The sequence below is a fragment of the Anser anser genome, assembly GCF_964211835.1.
Source record: "Anser anser genome assembly, chromosome: 9".
Taxonomy (NCBI): Eukaryota; Metazoa; Chordata; class Aves; order Anseriformes; family Anatidae; genus Anser; species Anser anser.
Window position 1 is genome coordinate 4,510,888 of NC_139729.1, and position 21,436 is coordinate 4,532,323.

The following is a 21,436-nucleotide window of genomic DNA, read 5'->3' on the forward strand; positions in this document are numbered from 1 at the left end:
CTTCACGACCCCCGGTGTTGTAGTAAGGCAGCCGTACTGCGTTAGGCTTACAGCTGCGTTGGTGAAAGCCAGGGCTGCTGACTGAAAATGCGTGTAAATTTGGGAGCTGTGGCGGCTGAGGAGTCTGCAGATGCCTGCCCAAACCAGGGGAATAGCCCTAGGGGTGGCGCCCCTCCTGCGTCCTGAAAGCCTGTCAGAGCTGTTAAGAAACGAAAGCACAACTCAGCCTTGAGTATGCCAGTGCTGTCACTCTGTAGCTAGGCTTTCTGGAGACTGGATGATGTAACTTGCTTGTGTGGGTTACTTGCTGTTTATAAAAGACGGGAAAAAATGGCTAGGCTGTTTGTGACATGAAACTTGGATAGAAACATGTATCTACGTTCTTTTTCATCTTTACCAGACCTCTCAAATGTATTACCTGACACATACTATCATCTAGGTTAGGATTTCAAACTGTTTCAAATGTGTTCGCTAATACATTTTGTGTAAAAGACAGTGAAGCCTGTCATCTACTATTTCAGAAGCTGTGTATTTTGGTGTTTTGAGATACCAGGATGGTGGCTGTCCGCAGCCATTCTGGCAGATGACTGCTGTTTCAGGTCTTTCAGTGCTCTGAAAGTTTGCTTTCAACTAGCTCCTGCTCTGGCCAAACAGAATCAGATGGTAATTTTTGCTAACATATATCTGATGTCCTGTTTATTACCATTTGTAAGCAGGAGTGCTGACTGAACTATGATGTCAGCCTCATGTGTCTACATTGATAAGAATTTTTCCCAATGTAGGCTGCTTGTCTAAGCTACGTCTTTTTTTTTTTTGTTCCTGTTTGCTATTACAGAAAAACTACACAGAATAATAGAAGGCAATTTCTGTGTAACACATATAATTACTTTTAAATTGTATTATGTCTGTGCTTCTTAGATCATCTGTTTTTCATACATACACGTGTGTGTGTATATATATATATATATGTTGCTTCCATACAAAAGCACAACATCCTGTTTTAGTTTTTCTCTCTTTATGATGCTTTCTGTGTAATGCCCCGTTCAGTTCCTCTTTAAAGGTGGTGCCTGTGTTGATGAGTTGAGTTTTGAGCAAGCTGAGAGCAGTGTGGCTACTGAGTTGAACGATACCAAGGATCACTGAGCACAACAAAAGAGTAGTTATTGCTGGTGGCTGGAGGTCCTTCCAGTCCTGCCCCTTGGTCCATCTCTTCCTTCCCAAGTTCTGATGCAAACTCAAGTTTCTCTTATATGTGGGTGATAAATACAAGTCCAATGATACGCCTTTCAAACTTAAGTAAAGTTATGTCAGCAGCAGTACAACCGATTACCACAGAAAGTTAGCAGTAACTTTTTCCGGTTGTAATGATAGGAAAATTTTTATGAGCAGTCATACTGGTAGATTAAAGAGTCAATTTGTTTATTGCAAACTGCTCTTGTGCTTGTTTGGTTCTTTTTGGCAACAAAAAGATAGATAACGGCCCCTTTGTGCCAGACATTGTTTGTGCTCTAAATGTTGCTTGTGAAGTTGAGCTGCTCCAAAGAAGGCTATTTGATGAAGCCAGGACAGAACTCCCTAGAACCGAGACTTAGGCAAACAGGAAACAAGAAGTTTGGAATTCGTGACAAAGAAGTTGATGATATTGTTGATAACTACTGCTTTTGGTGATAATTACTGTTCTCCAGACTCACAGACAGCGATTATCGTAGCTAAGTAGGCAGCATGGAGTGGTCGTGTTAGGAACTGGTTGACTAAGAGAGCCCTAAGGCTGATTCTGCTTTTGAAATAATATTGGAAACTGCATCCTCAGTTGTGTAGTTTTTATTGTTTTGTAGCGCAGCTATACAAAATCGAATCAGTTATTTTTTCTCCTCATACAATGTAGAACATAGCTATCTCTAGAATTGTGTTCCCTTTGCTGGGCCAAAAATGTTCAGGATGGGATATGAATCTGTTCACTGGGAAAATCCTAATAATGGAATGAAAGTGCAGAGAAGCCTGTAACCAGTCAAGATACTCTTAGCACGTTGGTGTACATAGGTTCTGGGAAAGCCTTGCCACCTCAGTTCATTTCCAGAGTTTGTTATTCTCAGCCATGCGTTGCGCAGTGACTGCGTTCCTTCAGCTATTCCCAACTGGGTACTAACTATGGCTTGCTTAGATTCCAGAATTTGACAACTTATACCTGGACATGAATGGCATTATACATCAGTGTTCACATCCAAATGATGATGATGTTCACTTCAGAATCTCAGAAGATAAGATTTTTGCTGATATTTTTCACTATTTGGAAGTACTGTTTCGCATTATTAAGCCAAGGAAGGTTTTCTTCATGGCAGTTGATGGTGTAGCTCCAAGAGCAAAAATGAATCAGCAGCGTGGGAGACGATTTCGGTGAGAATATTTGTTCTTCCTCCGTCTTCAGGATAATAAACATTTACCTAAAAATATTTACTTAAACGTATGCCATGAAAAATAAAATATATTGTGAGTAGTTGTGCCTTTGACGGTGGCTTTAATTTTTAGTTAAGTGAAGGTAGCTGCTTGTAAAATGTTAATATGTACAATCAGCATTCCAGAAAGGAAAGCGTGTTAGTTACTCAGATTTTCCTCTGTGTGTGCAAAGCTTGGGTGGGGGAGAATGGAGACTTTTTTTAATATGAAATTTTCAATGGAATAAATCTGCACTGGCGTTCATGAGGATGTCTGCAGTTGGTTGATAACTTATGAGAGTCTTTGCTCTTTGTGAATGCTATTTCTAGAGAGGCCTTTTGGGTAACTATAATGGGTTGTTCTTTGCCAGTCGCAGAGGAGAAGTTTGGGAACTAAAAAACTCTGGTTTCTGCTGATACTTGTTATCAAGCAAGCTCAAATGTACAGCTGCAAGTAAATTTTACAGTGTTAACAAATTAATATTTAATGTTTTGGGACATGTGAAAGTTGTTTGGAGACTGACAGGAGGAAAGAAATACAGGGATACTGAGTGAAATGGGACAAACACATGAGGAGGAAAGGGACAAGAGAGAATACTTTCAAGCTAGAGAGGGTATTTTGTTGTTTGTTTATTTGTTTTTAAGGAAAAAAGAAGATGGGAGGAGGAAGAGATCAAGAAATTCTAGAGTTCTGAATTAAAAAAAGGGGGGGGAGCAGAATTGAGAGAACAAGTAAAGTCTTTAAATTGTATGGGAGAAGAATGTATTAAACCATTTCAAGATATTGTTTTCTCTTTTTCTGTTTTAGAAGTGTGTATAGAATACTTGACCAAGAATACTGGGGTGATTTTACTTTTCTCCATTAGTGGTAATAAGTTGTTAGTTCACACCTCCCTCCCCCTTGTGGTACTCCAGACGTGCTACTTTGCTCATTGCTGTTCTGGGATAGCATTTTCAGGTGTTTAGATCCCAAGAATTACCTTTGTTTCAATGTTAATTTACTTTCCTTGGGATGAGTTATTCAGTTACCTTCTTGGTAATCTAAACATTAATTTTATCTGAGTAATGACAGATTATTATCATTACTGGGTAAAAAAGCTATTTGTAAGTCGTGTAGTTCTATCAGAACAAGTTCAAGCTCTGTTCAGGAGTTAAGTGTCTCTCCCTCTTTTTTTTTTTTAATATTTTTTAAAAACTAATACATATTTCATCAGAAAGATGTTATGGTAATTCCTTCTCTACCCCTTATTCCCACCCCTATTTTGTTTCAGATCAGCAAAAGAGGCAGAGGACAAAATAAAAAAGGCATTAGAAAAGGGAGAAACTCTACCTACTGAAGCCAGATTTGACTCCAACTGTATTACACCAGGTAAGATAATTTGTTAATTATTTAAATTAATGTTTAAATTTAACATTAAATGTGTTTAAATTTTTTTAAACCTATATTTTGATAATATTTTCCTATCTATAAGCCTTTTCTTTTGAAATTACAGGAAGTCTGAATAACTTTTAATATGGTTGATTTACTGTCTTGTTCTAGGGATTTTTTAAGTAGGTATGGAAAAAAAAATGAAACCTCTAAAAAAACAGTTGTACCCTTTTTCTATTACAGAATCTGTATCTGTTATTATAAATACTTGATATATGTAAATGTAATTTTTAATGATTAATTAAAAGCTTTGTGTTTAACTCGGGTTTCTGTTTTCAGGAACTGAATTCATGGCCAGATTGCATGAACATCTTAAATATTTCGTCAATATGAAAATTTCTACAGACAAATCCTGGCAGGGAGTAACAGTCTACTTATCAGGCCATGAGGTCATTGCATTTTCTTATTTTTCTTCAAAATAACAATTTAATTGAAACAAATATTTATTTATTTATTTATTTATGTATTTTCTCCATGCAGACTCCAGGGGAAGGAGAGCATAAAATTATGGAGTTCATCAGATCAGAAAAAGCAAAGCCCCATCATGATCCAAACACAAGACACTGTCTCTACGGCTTAGATGCTGATTTGGTATGTGATTTTAAAATAATATACAACAGAAGTTTTCAAAGTATGTATGTCTGTGGTTTGTAAGCACAGTGTTCCAAACTGTTATTCAGCAAGCACGTAACTTCGTATTCGTACAAAGTTTTGAATTTGTAATGAAACAGAGCAGCAAAATTTATTTATATTGTTCAAATCTTGTGTAAAAGTTTTAAAAAATGAAATAAGACCTTTCTAATATCTCTTTGTAATAGATTATGCTGGGATTAACAAGTCATGAGGCACACTTTGCGCTCTTAAGAGAAGAAGTCAGATTTGGTGGTAAAAAATCTCAAAGGTGAACTGCTTTTAACTTTACTCTTAATGTATATAACTTGAAATGAAATCTAAAAGGTACTGCGTAACTAAAACAGTCTTTGTTGATCGCATAGTAAATTAATAGAGTCTTAGTTTATTTGTTAGAGTATATGTGAATTTAGAGAAATTAATTTGTTAAATTGTGATTTAATTAGTTCACATGGGAAAATATATGTTGTCAGGGCAGCTAATTAAAAAATCCTTAGCCCTTTGGTGTGTTGTGCTTCTTCCGTCATATTCTGAATGGGGTAGCTCAGGCTATACTGATGCTTTTTCCATAATTCTTATTAAAAACTCTTTTAAAACTCAATTATCTATGAGGTAAGTGGCTGGGATAATTATTAAAATAAACTGTTCTAAAGTGACTGATTGGTTGCTGTTATTTTGGATTTGCTCATTTGAACTGACTCGTGCATTATCATCAGTCAGGATCAAGTGTTCTGTTCCAGAATTGTGCATGGACATGGAGCTATTCTGAACTAATAGAAAAAAAATTTTGGTAGATATTGCTGTGAGTAGGTTCCTTCTGTGATGAACCTTAAACGTGTATTCAGTGGGTCAAGGCGAAGGTGGGAGAGACCAAAAATACTCACTTTTTGGTATAATAAAGCTTTTGGATAACACAGTAATAAGTCATATAACTGTTTAGGTTTATGCATTAGCAAAAATGATACATACATGTTTTTATTACCAAGGACAATGCGATAAACATCAGAAATAATATGTTTCTTTCATAGTCTTCTGCAGCCACCTTTTCAATTAAACTGATGAAGTCTGCTTTGTTATGTTGATGGTGTTGGCATGTAGCATTGTAATGTTTTAAAGGAGCTAATTCTAATTAAAGAAATAGGTCCCTTTCCCATTTTTTTCATAGAAGAATATAAAATAAGTGTGACAACATTTAATGAATTAGTTAAATAAAAAATAAAAAGGCAAGATCTCCTAGTACCCTTTTTTTCCTCAAGCATTGCTCTAGATTTAGCGTTTTTATGATGTCTAGATAATCTGGCTTATTACAGGAGTTCACTTCTGGAAGTTAGGGGAATTGCCTTCTGTCAATATGGTCACTTTTTTAAAGAGTATTTTCACTTGGGAATTTGAAAATATTAAAAATGGATACAAACTAATATCTATCAGCAGTTAATTGATAGAGAGAAATTCGTTGTTTTATCAGGATTTTCAAATCCAGTGACATGAAGAAAGACAGGTGAAATCATCGTCAACCTGGATTTGCCAAAGTTACTTTATACCAATTTGAAAATTAGGTTTGAAAGAAACAGAATTGGATCTGAAATTCTGCACAGCCAAGTGTAGCCCAGAGTTTGTCTTAATACTGTTCATTTAAGTTTGTGTGTAACACATGTTTCTCAGAGGATTCTGGCCCAAATTCAGTATGTATGTATGTGTGTGAATATACAGGTGTTTATGCTGGCTTGCCGTTGGAGGTGTTCCAGCTAGTTATAATATCTACAAGGTGAAATAGTCCTCTACAAATTTAAAATACATCAAAGTTTCTTAGCTTTAATTTCTTGGTGTATGTATTAACTAATTTTGGCCTAACTTTAGTAGATATAAACTAGTTCTAGTGAAGGGAGAAAAAGAAGGCAAGAATACATGTTGTCTACTTTAAACCATATATGAATAGTAGATTTGTCTTTTTCTGCGTGCAGTAGTACCATGTGTTGAAGCCACTAATAGATAATGCATTTGGAACATGATTTCACATTGAGTGTGTTCTCTTCTTAAAGAAGTGTTTCAAATGACTGAGTACATAACCCGGCCAGTTTAGACATGAATCTGCATACTCTGTGTATTCAGTTTAGTCCTACAATACCTTAGAATTACATTGGTTTTGGTGCAAAGTAAGGTTAGGTTGTCCTTCTCTTTGGACAACAAATTGCCTGAGAGATATTTAATGCAACGTGAAATATGTTGACTCAAAACAGTTGACTCAAAACAGTTTAATCTTAAAACAGAGGTAAACAAATGTTTATATACTTGATCCTGCAAAGTTATAATCCTCAGATCACTTATTTTTAGGTAAACTTGGGCTTCTTAAATATTCATGTTGTAACTGTGTTTATAAATAACTGACAATGTTTTGAATAATTTACAGAGCATGTGCACCAGAGGAAACCACATTTCATTTATTGCACTTATCACTGATGAGAGAATATATTGATTATGAATTTTCACCAGTAAAAGTAAGTTCTAATGGAGCTGTTATTGGAGGAAAAAAAAATCCTGCAAGGTTATATGAAAACAAAAATGTTGCTCCTCTCCTTTTTTTTTCCTTTTTTTTTTTTTTTTAGGATAAGATTCCATTTGAATATGATATTGAAAGGATAATAGATGATTGGATCTTAATGGGTTTCCTTGTAGGCAATGATTTTATTCCTCATCTACCTCATTTACACATTAATCATGATGCACTGCCGCTACTTTATAGAACATACATGGCTATCTTGCCAGAACTGGGAGGTAAGGAGTTCTGGGGATTTTTTTTTGATTTTTAAAGTCTGAACAAAGGGAGAGCTATAGGGCAGAGTAAGAGCAAAAGGTTGGGTTAAACTTATGCACTGTCCTACTAGTTGTGCAGTAGTGGTTGATAATCCTTACTGAATCTGGTCAATTTATTTTTCTTCTTTAGACTTCAGCTGTCTCCATGAGTATTTTTATTTTTGAAAATACAGCTCTTCACTGCAGGCTTTTCAGTAATATGAAACAGAACCAGTGTAAAAAATGGGGAAGAACAAAAATATCACTGAATTTAGCTCTGTTATCTCATACCACTTTTTGTAGGACCTCTAAGAGATGATAAATCTGTAGGTTTGCCATAGAACACATCACTGTCAGTAGTAGTTAGATTTGAGTGTAATTTAAAAACCAGAACATTTTATTGTCTATGCAACATTTAGGTTGTAATTTTCAAATTGTTAACTTGAAAAACCATACTCTGTTTTCCCAATAGGTTACATAAATGAAAATGGGCATCTGAATTTAAAACGCTTCGAGAAGTATCTCACAAGATTGTCAGATGTAAGTACCTTCATAATTATGCTTCATAGAACGGTTCAGTCTGTTACATATGAACTCCATTTAGTGCCCTAAAATGCGTTATGCTGATGTTTTAATGAACTGCTTAATAACTTGTGTTTTACAAGTGGTGCCATGAGCTATTTTATCATGGGATCCAATTAGGTGTTGTTTGATCTTACCATAACTTGAAAGGAGAAAGCTTGAATAATTGGGTTTATGCTTTATAGCCAGCATCTTTTAGCACTTCAGGTCAAATGAGGGTTCACCAGTAGAATTATAGTTCTCAATTATTGATGAATGAATGACAATACTGGGCAAAGTGTGTTGCCAGCAACAATATTCTTTGCTTCCTTGCTGGTCAGAACTTTAACTTTTTTGGCTTTTGTGGCATAAGGCATGTCCAAAGACCTTGGAAAGCAACATTTTTTGCAAGTTTTGTTATTAACATTACTCATAAAGAGCAATGAAGTGTTAGTATGTCTGAGGCAGGCATCCACATTCTTCATTAACTAACTGACATTCAGGAGGCCGTCCTATTATGTGCCACTGCAGTAATCCATCCTAGAGAATAAAAAAGGTTTAGGGCCTCTAGAAATGGAGATGTCAAAACTTTTTGAAGGGTTTTAAACGAGGAAGTTCATCTGCTGTTCCTGCTTCAGCCCTGTCTTCAGTTTCTCAGAACGATAAAAGTGTTGGGTTTGTTGTACAAGACGATATTATCCAGACCATATATACCTCTACTACTTGTAGGGCTGATTATGAAGTTTGGCAGTTATCTAAATCTTTTTTTGTAATCTATTGCTACCTTACTCTACATTTTTCATCCCTCTGATATTTCTAAACTTGAATCTTTCTTTGCAGTTTGATCGTGAACACTTTAGTGAAGTCTTTGTAGACCTAAAATGGTTTGAAAGTAAAGTAGGCAATAAATACCTCAACGAGGCAGCTGGTATTGCAGCAGAAGAAGCCAGAAACAATAAACAAAAGAAACAGAAGGTTAGTGTTCTACATAAACTACTTTGGAAATAAAAATGATATTTTTTGTAAATCAGTAGTTTGCTAGCCATGGCAATTTAAATTGTACATACGTCAAATGGAATAAACTTCTCTTCTGAGCTTTTTTGGCTATCTTTCAATATATACCTTCAGCAGAGTGTAGCAGTAGCATCAGGAAATTTCTTCAAATTATACCTGTCACGGTATATCATTATCCCATTCTTTAGTGCAGTTTGTGATTTGTAAGAGCAAGATTTTAACTATTCCTTTAAGAAGGAATGCTTTATTCGTGGTTGTTTTCTTATTTGCCACAGAAGTTTGGAGCAGCTGTATAGTGTTAGCTAGTCATCTTGACTGATCCTTTGAATGGCAACGATATCTCCGGTACAAGGGAAGAGGGCCAACTTAATGACTCCACTTATTGAAGCCTTTCAGAGTGCTGTAGACAGAAAAGAATCTGTGCTTGGTTTTTTTTGAGTTTCTCAAACACAATTCCTTCTGTTCTTATTTCCCTCAAAAGTAATTTGAACTGTTTTAAGGTTGCTGAAAATTTGATTGCATAGTTGTGCCATAGCAGAATACATGATGTAGGTAAAATATTTTATTAGAGAGTTTTGGAAATACTTGCATTTTGGAACACAAACAGGCATTCAAATATTTTTGTCTAAAGATGATTGAGATATTGTCTGAGACTGTGTCTTTGTTTGATGTGTATGGATAAAATCCTTTTCCCCAGGCAATTACAAGGGAAGAAAACACAGTGTTTCTATACCTAATAATAACAATATTTATTCATATTTATTTTAGCCTTTTGAGTTGCAAATTATGTGGTTATGGATGAGGTATGTGCGTATTAGCTTGTATTTTTACCTAATCTCAAATATTAATTTAATAGGCTCAGGAAAATTCTCTGTGTTTGGCTGCATTAGAAAAAAATGAAGTTGTGACCGCTAGAAGTAAGTGCAAATTATTTTTTCATTTGCATATAACAACAACAACAAAATGTTAATTTGAGTATAAATTTGGAAAATCTGTAAGAATTTCATTCCAGAAATTTCTTTAAATGAAAGAGTTGTATAGTCAGCTATTGGGAAATGGAAGTGCATATAACTGGCTTGTGGTGAGAGAGCAGGGCTAAAGCTTTTGAAATGCTTCATACCTGACCAGTATTTCCATGATGAAATATGAATGAGCAAGCCTTCAGTAACATTATGTTTTTGGTAACCATATGCCTAGGTAATTTGTTACACAGATCAGGAAAAATAAACTGATTTGTTGTATTAGTGGTGTTCGTTGTTTTTTGTACAGCTCTGGATTTTTTTTTGTTCTTGTGTTAATTGTGTTTTTAAACTCATTCCATTTATTCAAAAGAAATGCCTTTGGGTCCTGCTTTGAAATTTCTTGTCAAAAATCTATAAATTTAAATCGGGGGGGGGAGGAATTCTGAAATTACTTTCAAATGTATTTTTTTACAAAAATGTATATTTTTGTTCAGTTCTTATATAATTGGGCTACAAAATGTGTTGCCAAGCTTCTAAAGAAAAAAAATATCCAGCTGAAAATTTTGTTTGACTGTTCTGTGTTGCTTTCTGTGCAAGGAAGGAACAAGCATACATAACTGTGAATTGAGGAATAGAGTTCAAGCATTAAATCAAAACTGAATGTCTTGAAATCTTATTGTGGTAGAGAGCTTATGGAATCTTAATCCACATTTTTTCATGGCTTCTTTCAGCTGTGTTGGAAGATGAACCAGAAGATGATGATCTGTTTGAAACAGAGTTTAGGCAATACAAGAGAACTTACTACATGACTAAAATGGGTGTAGAAGTAGTTTCTGAGTAAGTGTTTGTTTCTTTTTTCTTTTTTTTTTTTAATACAAAAGACAGGTCTTTGCATATATGTAATATAAAACAGAACGTACATCCATGTTGAAAGCAGAGAGCACATGGCATGGTCCTGTAGTGGTGATGCTTCTGGCTAATGCTAGAAGAGTTACAAGTCAAGTTTTCTGTTAGAAGTATTAGAGGACTAGAGAGGAAAAAATAGTCCCTTAGTAGTAAATGAATCAGAGAACCTAGTAAGCACACAGTTTTCTGAAGTGCTCGATCTTCATTCCTATGTACAAGGTGCCGAGTAGTTTTTATATACTAGTAAAGCTAAGAATTACCTTTTATCTTTTTATTTTAAGTGACTTCCTGGCTGATCAAGCTGAATGTTATGTCCAGGCAATACAATGGATTTTGCATTATTATTACCATGGAGTTCAGTCATGGAGCTGGTAAGAAAAATTGTCAAATATGAAACTGTTTAAGGATGGAACGGTTTTCACCTTATTTGCTGGAAACATGTAATACAGTTCTGTTTATTTCTCATTGTGAATGCTGCTGTAGTGTAATTAATTCAAGATATTTTTTTTCCTGCAGGTATTACCCATATCATTATGCACCTTACCTGTCAGATATTCGCAACATCAGTGAACTCAAAATCAAATTTGAACTGGGAAAACCTTTCATGCCATTTGAACAGCTTCTTGCTGTACTTCCAGCAGCTAGCAAAGATCTATTACCTAAATGTTACCAGGTAGGGTTTAGAATTAAGTCACATTTTTCTATCATTTACTGGTTTTGTCTGTTTTATTTTGAAGTAACTCTTTTTCTTTATATTTTAAGTATACTCTTAGTTATATTCTACCTCTGAATCTTAAGTTACATACTTTTACTACTTACTACTCATATATGTTTTCAAGTTAGTAAATAAAACAAAATGTTGAACTTGCTAAGTAGTTTGACCAGGGCAGTTAAATGATAATTCTTTAACTCATGTACAGCCTTGAGCTGGTTTTAGTACCAGATTTCATCTCTCTCTTCCTAGAAATAGTGCTAAATTGTCTCTTATATTGTTTGATTCTCCTATTGTATTTTCATAGCATTTGATGATTAGTCAAGACTCTCCTATTATAGAATATTATCCACCAGACTTTAAAACTGACCTGAATGGAAAACAGCAAGAATGGGAAGCTGTGGTATTAATCCCTTTTATTGATGAGGTAAATTCTTTTAATGTCTGCTGTAAATTCTTTTAATGTCTGCTGAGAGCTTTGTAACAAGTCTATCTATAGATTAATTAAGAAGTTTAGGAGAAGTGCAGTTAGGTGGAAGTTTAAATTAATGCCTGATAAGACCTTGGGAAAACATTATTTGCTGCCTGGAGATCAGGTTAAATCAAGTTACCACAAGCAAAGTTAGCTTCAAGTAGTAGATGTCTTAAATAAGGAATGTGGGATTTTTAGCTTATTTTTGTTTTTTGATCAGGTAGTCAGATACATAATGTCTTGAGAAAAATGTCTATTCCTAAGTATATACAAAAATGCAGTGTTTCTGTAAGTAAAATAAAAGTAACAAAAATACACAAAAAAATAAAACAGCTCATTTACAGAAAATCTCTTCACCTGAGCACCAGTAATGGGCAGAAGACTAAGTACAAATTGAGCAGTAGAATGTTAAAGGACAGCAATACAATAATACTATCCTGTTGCCTGTAGGATAACAATATAATGTATGTGTTGTTGTCATAACAAGTCCTATAGTCATATTCTTATCAGACTAAATTTAAGTACATCAAAGAGTGAATGAAAATTAAAATACAGAATAGATATATATTCAGGTAGTGATGCGTGTCTTTCAATTGTTTTCATAGTTCACAGTGAAAAGTTGATGGGAGTTAGTCTCTTCACAAAAGACAACAGTTTTTTCTTGAAAAACTTATAATTGTTCGAACCTTTTCCAATAGTTATTTTGGAGGGGAAAAAAAAGTATATCTTCTAAAATCCTTCTAGTATTTCTTTGAATGCTAAATCCAAAAGGTAAAATGTGGCTAACATTCTCCAAGTATGTTTCCAAAAAAGGTAATCTTTATTCTCCAAAGCTATTACACTCTAAATGTCCTAGTTTTATCCTGCACCTGGGATATAAGGAAGGGAGGGCTGCTCTTAGTGAATGTATTAACCAGAAAAGCGCAGGTATCCACCTTTCTAGTGCAGACTGTCCTGTGCTCATTTCTGTTGCCAGTTTCACATATGCTAATTTCTCTTTAAATTTAGAAACGACTGCTGCAAGCCATGGAATCATGTAATAAGTGCCTAAAAGAAGAGGAGAAACGCAGAAATACTCACAGTGCCTGCTTAATGTACTGGTATGACAAAGATGCAGAGTTCCGGTACATGTCTCCTTGGCCAGAGAGGTTTCCTGCAATTGAAAGGTGTCATACCAGGTAATTCTGGAATAACTATTTTAGTGTAGACTACAAGTCGTTAGAATACTTCTGTGTGTGTTTTAGCCAAAGCTTGTATATGCAGATACTTACCCTGGACAATATAAACTGTTGCATTAGATACTATTTGTTTTGGTCAGCATGGTAAGAGTCGTTGTCCTGTGTCGTCAAGAGTTGCTTTGCAAAGCAGATGAACCAATGCTAAGTCAGCAAGAACACTCTAGAGAATTCTTAAACTTTGTATGACACAAAGGATGAAAAATGGGTGCAAATAACTGATAGTGGTGATCTATCAACCCAATAATTCCAGACCATTTGTAAACCATGGTAAGTATTTAGATTCAATGTGGAGTATTGAACACAAGTGTTTTGTTAATTTTCCTCTCAGTTCAAGTAGCTAGCTTTATTTAATGCAGGCTGAGATTTCAAGATTAAATGGAAATATAACCTTTATTGTAGTCAAACTTGAGACACATTAATAGAGGAATGCCTGTTGTGGGATTTTATTTGGTTGAGAATGGACAGTTGTAAAGATGTATGTTATTACCACATGTAACCATTGCTAGTTTGGAATTTGACAATGACAGTGAATTAAAATAGCAAGGTTGCAACGTATTATGGCTTAAAGTTAAGCTTTGTCTTTTCTTAATGTAGTATCTTTGCAGTAATAACACGGGCTTCGTGGTTCTCTTGTATAGATTTCCAGTGGTTTAAATTAATTGCCACCTTACAGGGTAGTCAAATGATTTGTTAATTAGTGTTCCTAAGGTTTGAGTGAGTAATGAAAGATTCTATAGTTAAAAGCCACTCTGTATGAGCAAATGTTGTGCAACTTGTTTTTTAGGTATAAAACAATACCATTGGATGCTTGGCATGTAGAAATTACCCACAATCAAATAACTAAAATCAACAAGAGTGCATTATATTTTTGTGGATTTCCTACTTTAAAGCACATTAAACATAAGGTAAATGATTTCAGTCTTCTGACATTTTAAATTCTGTTTCATAAATTACTACATAACATTTCAAGGAAGTTTTATGTACTATTTTGTTCTTACCCAGTTTTATCTTAGAAAAAGTGGCGTGCAGGTGTTTCAGCAAAGCAGCCATGGAGAAAACATGATGTTAGAAATCATAACTGATGAAAACTCAAAAGATCAAGTAAGTATTTAGCTCCTTTAAAAACAACCAATGAACAACAAAACTACCCCTCACTCCCCCCCCCCCCCCAAAAAAAAAGCAACCAACAGTCAACCAAAAAACTTTGTCATGAAGAGACTGAATTTGATAAATAGTCAAATTTGAAATGCTAGTTATTTATATCTTCTCAATAGTGTACTAGAAGAGAGAAACATTTAGGGTAATTCCAAAACAGATTTAAAAACTTCCAAAATCTAGTAAGCATTAAAGAGTGGTTGAATATATTGAACTGAGTAGTTAATTTAAAAGAATGTCTTCAGAGTATTTTTTCTGAACTTTAACTAGTAATGCTTTGATCTCAAAATGAGCTTTACATATAAGTTTCTGAAATTCAGTGAATAGAAGGGAAGGTGAAATACAGGTGAATGTTCAAGGCCATAGGATGAATTGCTGGAGTAGGAGCTCTCGAGTTCTTAGCTGCCAGCCCAAAGTTTAGCCCCTTTGTAGTAGTATTCTTAGTGTATGTTTTTGAAAACAGCTGTTCCATTTCACTGGAAACATCAGCTGTATTAGTTCACACCGAAAGCTTTTGTTGACTTTTGGAGTCAAGAGTTTAAAAAAAAAACATTCATTAGCATTAAAATGCTAACTTTGTGTAGGGAACAGTCTAGAATTTTGGGAAACTGCTGAAAGATTGGAATTTGTCCTAACTTCAGACTATTATATGTCTGGCATCTCAGTAGTGTTTCTGGCATTTCCCTATGGTGGTTGTCAGATACTGTTAGTTAAGGACTTGGTGAGACTCTCTCACGATGAACTAATAGTTGGAAATGGTATAATGGTAAGGAAGAAGGGCCTTCACATCACTGCTTCTTGTGTTGTGTTGTGGAGTATACAGGCACTTCTTATCAGTATCTTTACATCAACATAGCAGTTACACCTTCCACTTAAATGAAATTGATTGATAGAGGAATTAGAAGAAAGAGTTGATGCAGAGACATTAAGAAGCAAAATATTTTTTTGAAAATCCTTTCCAGGACATGAACTGATAATCAAAAATACCAGGTAGCAAAAGACAAATCCAGGAAAATAAACGGAAGAAAAAAGTTTCAAAGACTTACATAAATTAATTAAAAAAAGGAAAAAAAGAGAAAAGGAAAACAATAAAGTGAGTGTTGATGCTAGAGAGATAGGAAGAGTGATAGGTGGCAAAGAGTTAAATAAGCAAAAATAGTAGTTTAAAAGATAGCTGAAACTAATTGGATGAAGAGAATATAATATGAGACTAAAACTACAAATGCTAGGAAAGTCCTGGACATAAGTGTTGTTACTTCCATGAGATACAGACATAAAATATGTAGTACAAAATATTGTACTAATCTCAAATTTTCAGTTCGATTATTATGTCCCAGAGATGCAAATTGTTCTAAATGATCTACCATACACACACACCCAAAAAAAGGAAGCATTTACTAGAAATGGAAGTCGACCCCAGTCTTATAACTAACATATACTAGTTGTAAGCAGACACACTTGGAATGTGATACTCTTGCTAAAATATAAAATGTGGTTCTCTTCATTATTTCTAATCTGATTATATGTAGTATGTATCAAAATAAAATTAGTAAGCTAAAATTAATCTCTTCTGCAAGAAAAAAAAGTTCTTTAACTAGTGATTTTTATTGAAAAACAATTTGATTTTTTTTTTCTTAAAATAATTTGAGTTTGTTAAAAAAAAGAGTAATAATAGTAACTTCTGATTTTTTCAGACAGTGGAAAATGTTGCCAGTTTGATACTTGGAAAGCCTGTTTTTGTTAACTGGCCACACCTTGAAGAAGCCAGAGTTGTTGCTGTGTCAGATGGAGAAACCAAGTAAGTGATGTTTCATAGGTAATTAATTGCCTTCTTTATCATTTCTTTCTGAACAAGTTCATTAGGCTGTATAAAAAAGTTTTGGTTTTGTTGTAATGTTTATTAACAGCAATTTAGTCCAGATGTATCCAAGGCTGCTTGATGGAAGAATCTGTTTAGCATCATTCTGAGCTTTGGTTATCAGCGTAGAAGTCTAGTCCTTCAATATTTCACTCTAGATTTAGAAGTTTAGGAGAGCTCATTCTTAACTTTGGGGGAAAAAAGCTCATATAGAAATCCAAATGGAATAATGTAGAAGAGAACATTTCTATGCAATCTTCCTTTCAGTACATGCACTGGTATTTCATCTAAAATTACACTGTGTGAACTGTTGTGGGTGGGTAGATAAAAATACAAGTTTTCCATGTCCTTAAAAAATAATTTCTAACTATTTTAAGTTTTGCTCATGGTTGGTTATGTCTAGATTTGTCTCATTTAGTTAAATTCATATCTGTTATAATATTCTCAAGGTTCTACTTGGAAGAACCACACGGAACACAGAAGCTCTACATGGGAAATGCAGTGCCCCCAACTAAAGTGGCATATGTTGGAGATAACGAACAAAGCATGTGGTTAAAAGAAGTGCAAGGTCTTTCAGAGCAGTAAGTAACTTTGAAGATGAAAGCGTAACATTGCATGTTATTGCTTAGCTTTGTTTTGTTGCCTTATCATAGTCCTAAGTAGCAGAGAAGAGCTGCTGCATTTGTGATAATAAAGGTTAATGAGTTCACTGGAATGAAAAACAAAATTAAAAAATAAAAAGTAACAAAGCATATATTGAAATTTCATAGTGTGTGGAGTTAGTCATTAGGTGTTTAAAATCAGATGCCATTAAAAAAGAATTTTCAATAAATGAATATCAGATGCTTCTGGTTTTAGTAATCTAATCCACAGTTGTAGGAAGTATATAGAATGGAGTCATATAGTATCAAGGTACAACTTCAATAGCTTAATATTGTTAAATCTGAATACAGCTCACATTCCTAGAGTGTGGGTGACCAACAGAATACACCTGAGTTACTGTAGCTTGCCATTTCGTTGTCCGTCATTTGAGTTAACTGCCCCCAATTACTCCTTACCCTTCCTTTTACCTACTGTAATGGTAAAATGGGTGTAAATTAACAAATTTAGTTGCACAGCGATGGCTGCGCAATGATGGGTAAGCAATTGAGGAAGCTGTTCTGGGTGTTTATTTATAAAACAGGCAACAAAACATTAAAATTCCTTTGTTAAAAGTAACTTTTTTGAGTAACTTTTTATTTAAAAAAATAATTCCACTACCTTGGCAAAGTTCTATTTATTGTAATCAAACTAAATATTCTATTTTGTGCTCAGTTACCAGAGAAGAAAAGGAATAATTATTCATGAAACATCAATAGTTGTGTATGCTCAGTTACTCACTGGCAATAGATATCAACTAAACCAAAATGGTGAAGTATATTTGGAGAAGCAGTGGTCAAAACAAGTTCTTCCTTTTGTTTACCAAACTGTTGTCAAGGTAAATACACAGTTTCAGTATCTTCTTGCACTTAGTTCCTTACTCCATTGAGTGGGGGGAAGAACGTATGCACCTTTTAAATAAAAGAATGAACAAAAATAAGCATCTTAAATTTATGTCATTTAGTATATAAAAATATAATGTGCTTAAGCAAGTATTTTGTCACAAAATCTGGGGCCCTATTGCAAAGTAGAGATCTGTAGGAAAACATGTTTTTTTATCATCTTATAACTGATGATATTTTGAATGAAGTACTGTAGTGGTGCTCTACAAGGTAGCACAGTTGATCGTGTACAAGCATTTGTAATATAGCAGTAACTTCTTTGCCCTCAATGAATTATTTTATATTTGAAAAGAATACTTCATAAGTGTTTTAGAATAAGCATCTATTTATATGAACTTTTAAATGATTCTACTGGAACTGAATGACAAATTTAATGTAATCAATTTTGTCTTTTTTATATAGGATATCAAAGCCTTTGACTCTCGTTTTTCAAACATCAAAACTTTGGATGACTTGTTTCCTCCTGGGAGCACAGCCTTTATGCTGGGATCTCCTTACTATGGCTGCATGGGAGAAGTTAGTTCCATTTTTCCCTCCTGGGTTTCTTTACTTTCAAGCTGAAAATAATCTAAGACGTTGTGTGGCAGTACTGGTTGTTTTGCTAGCTGAAGTTTGAAATAGAACATTCCCTGGTGGTTTAGTCAAAGTAGAGGTTCTTCTGCTTTTCCTGTCTCTGTTGCTGGCATGACAAGTATAAGGTAGCATAGCTTGAATGGAGGATTATTTTTATTGATTATTTGGGATAAATTTTAATACATAGAGGTCCCAATTGGGACCGCTTTCTGTCAAGGATTTCTTTGACTTAATGCTGTTTGATTGCCTTTGTGACAAAGCAGTGTTGGCCAAGGAAGGATGATCCTAAAGCATCTATTTGCATACTGCAGCAAAATTGTTGATAAAATACACTTGAGGATCTATTATCCAAAGACTGCTGTTTTTAGTTTTAATGGGTTGCATTTCTCTCAAAGGTCCAAGATTCACGTGATGTGATCCCAGAAGGTAGAATTCGTGTAGTTTTCAATATTCCTTGTGAACCCCAGCTTGATCCTTTAATACAGAATCAGCATGTAAGTACTTCTGGTTTTGTAGTAAAAGCTTAAATACCATGTTAAACATATTTTGCATTGGTTAATATTTTTAAAAGATGCTTCCATGTTATTCATTTGCCCTTGGTATGTAAATCCTTATCCTTCAGGAATTGCCAATTTTTTGTTTGTTTGTTTTAAAGAAATACTCTGTGAAATACAATCCTGCATATATTTTGGCCAGCCGTCTTGGAGTAAGTGGATATCTAGTCTCCAGATTTACAGGGAGTATCTTTATTGGAAGAGGATCAAAGAAAAAGTAAGTTCATGTACAGAGCTTGTACATGACCCTTATTGGGTCATCGCACAGGAAAACAAGAATCCCAGAATGTGGGGAAGCCTCTGCAATATAGATAATTTCAAATTCATCTCAGTGCATGAGAAAAATGTGTTCTGAATAGATCTCTTCTGGGCCATATAAAATAGAAATCTGCATTAATTACGTAGAGCTTCTGTGTCTTTGTTGTTAAGGAATGTTCTTTAAAAGAGGAGGTGATAATCTCAGTACATGAAATCAGGCACCTGGCTTTCTGTTATAGCTTTCTATTATAGCTGTATATCTGAGTTCTTGATTCTAGGTATTTTCACAATGATGTATTTTTTGCTTCAGACAAAACTGAAGGAAATGGTGATTATTTATTTATGTTTTATATTAAACATGAAATCATTTCTAACTAGATCATTAAACTAAAATACTTTTTCCAGTTGAGCAGTTTTCAGTTTTTCAGTTTGAGCATTTATTTAGATAGAACTCTTTAAAAGACCCCTCAGAGTAAGTCCATTTTAACAAACACCTTGTTAAAAGCCACCAACAACACTGTATTCAAAACCTTACCAACCAGCTGGAAAAGTGAGTTTTGATTTGGTGCAAATCATTCTATGTAGGCTAAAAAAACCTGCACATGTTCCTTTTCCCACACTGAGAATAAGAAGCGGACTTGGGATCTAATTTCACTGTACTTATCATTACTGCTAGTAATAATAATTGTACTTGATTACATTTAGCAATTGTGTTAATTAAGATTAAAACTGCTTAAAATCCATAAGGGAAGAAAACACTGTAGTTCTCTGAATTGTGGTTTCCTGGGGCAGCTCACTAAATGTGATACTTGAGCATATGCTTGAGATCTAATGTGTATGTATGTTTAAAAACATCATTCTACATCATGGTAAATGACAACTAGATTGAGATCTCAGTGAAGAAAGGTTATATATTCCTTCTGCAATAAGGAATGGGGATGCATGTGGCCAGCTAGCATACCACAGCAGCAGTCCTGTAACATTCACAGCTGTTGCAATGCTAACAAGTAAACAATACAATGAACTTAACTTTTCTGTGGTTTAAGACTGAGGATTAATGTTTATGTCGTTTATATATGTGTTGTGTGTGCACGTGTGCATTATTGCAAGTTAATGAACTTTTTCTTATTTCCAGTCCTCATGGAGATCACAAAGCAAATGTGGGGCTGAACCTGAAGTTCAATAAGAAAAACGAAGAAGTTCCTGGCTATACTAAGAAAGTTGGAAGTGAATGGATGTATTCTTCTGCAGTAGAACAACTACTTGCTGAGTATTTAGAAAGGTAGATATTGGATGTGAAGTTCGTCTAAACTATCCAAGGTTATCGCAGTCATTATTTTGTCCTCTAGATTTGAGTCTTTTAAGAAATGATGAGCTTGCTTTTGGAGATAGCTTGATAAAATTTCTCTTCTTCCAATATTCTGCTACTAGTCTTTCCTTCCAAAGTGAAGCATATTTTGGAATAATTTTGTCAGCAGCTTACATTTGAAAAGTAAACAGTAAGACATTAGTTTAAGTGGAAGAAAAAATCCGCATGGGCTCCAGAAATTGTGATGCCCATCGATGTATTTTTTGTGTATTACATGATATGGAACAAAATCTCTCTTCCTTTTATTCGCTCTGTAGGGTTCCTGAGTTGTTTAATTATATAGCCAAGAATAGCCAGGAAGATATATTCTATGAAGATGACATTTGGCCTGGCGAGGATGAGAATGGGTAAGCTCTCTTCTTTTTTCTTCTAGAATAAGCAATAAGGATGACAGCACTGAAATTCATGATGGCTGCTAAGTACCTGAAAACATGCTGTTCCTTGAGCAGTACGATTGTTCACTGATCAGTTAAAAAAATTATCAGAATGCTGTACATTTCAGTTGTGGAGTCCAAGTCTGTTAGACTCCTATGTCAAGTCCAATAAATGAGAAATCAAATTCTCAGTGGCTACTTCGTAATGCTTGCGTTTAAAGTAACCCTCAGTATGCTTTATTATGAAATATTGACAGCCACCTAAAGATCATTTTTGGAGAAAAAGTTGTAATTATTTTAAGTGTTTAAGATCACTTTGATTTTGAAAAATAACACCTACAGAATTCTAAGTAATTTGCACATTTTAGTGTACATTCAATCAGTTTCACGGGAGACAGGAAGCAACCTTGGTTCTAGATACAGTATAGTAACATTAAAAGAAACTGCTGTTGCGTAGTATACCCTGTTCATGGGTCTAAGTTGGTAAGCCTGTATCAGGTGCATATGTCATCATGGGACTCTTGTATTATAAGAATTTCAGGTTTGTGCTCCAATTTACAGTAGAGGCATGCTCTGAAGTTCCTTTTTACTGTACTGTGAGAAATAGT

At 34.5% G+C, this 21,436-nt stretch overlaps 2 protein-coding genes across 4 annotated transcripts in view; both read left to right on the forward strand.

Annotated features, from left to right (window-relative positions):
* The window catches only part of ATR (ATR checkpoint kinase), a 43,845-nt gene extending 41,546 nt beyond the window's left edge, over positions 1 to 2,299 (forward strand). The window contains exon 48 of the transcript XR_014587878.1: positions 2,162 to 2,299. The gene's annotated coding sequence lies outside the window, so the exon portion shown is untranslated. The remainder of the gene's footprint in view (positions 1 to 2,161) is intronic.
* The window catches only part of XRN1 (5'-3' exoribonuclease 1), a 36,997-nt gene that overhangs the window by 525 nt on the left and 15,036 nt on the right, over positions 1 to 21,436 (forward strand). For all 3 annotated transcript variants that reach the window (XM_083847845.1, XM_083847846.1, XM_083847847.1), the window contains exons 2-26: positions 2,162 to 2,394; positions 3,704 to 3,801; positions 4,141 to 4,250; positions 4,342 to 4,452; positions 4,680 to 4,762; positions 6,899 to 6,986; positions 7,095 to 7,263; positions 7,754 to 7,821; positions 8,683 to 8,817; positions 9,713 to 9,773; positions 10,550 to 10,655; positions 11,006 to 11,095; positions 11,241 to 11,397; positions 11,744 to 11,863; positions 12,917 to 13,086; positions 13,931 to 14,051; positions 14,149 to 14,247; positions 15,996 to 16,099; positions 16,609 to 16,740; positions 17,474 to 17,636; positions 18,103 to 18,216; positions 18,669 to 18,767; positions 18,929 to 19,044; positions 20,221 to 20,367; positions 20,712 to 20,801. In XM_083847845.1, the coding sequence (XP_083703971.1) occupies positions 2,162 to 2,394; positions 3,704 to 3,801; positions 4,141 to 4,250; positions 4,342 to 4,452; positions 4,680 to 4,762; positions 6,899 to 6,986; positions 7,095 to 7,263; positions 7,754 to 7,821; positions 8,683 to 8,817; positions 9,713 to 9,773; positions 10,550 to 10,655; positions 11,006 to 11,095; positions 11,241 to 11,397; positions 11,744 to 11,863; positions 12,917 to 13,086; positions 13,931 to 14,051; positions 14,149 to 14,247; positions 15,996 to 16,099; positions 16,609 to 16,740; positions 17,474 to 17,636; positions 18,103 to 18,216; positions 18,669 to 18,767; positions 18,929 to 19,044; positions 20,221 to 20,367; positions 20,712 to 20,801 (2,984 nt within the window). The remainder of the gene's footprint in view (positions 1 to 2,161; positions 2,395 to 3,703; positions 3,802 to 4,140; positions 4,251 to 4,341; positions 4,453 to 4,679; positions 4,763 to 6,898; positions 6,987 to 7,094; positions 7,264 to 7,753; positions 7,822 to 8,682; positions 8,818 to 9,712; positions 9,774 to 10,549; positions 10,656 to 11,005; positions 11,096 to 11,240; positions 11,398 to 11,743; positions 11,864 to 12,916; positions 13,087 to 13,930; positions 14,052 to 14,148; positions 14,248 to 15,995; positions 16,100 to 16,608; positions 16,741 to 17,473; positions 17,637 to 18,102; positions 18,217 to 18,668; positions 18,768 to 18,928; positions 19,045 to 20,220; positions 20,368 to 20,711; positions 20,802 to 21,436) is intronic.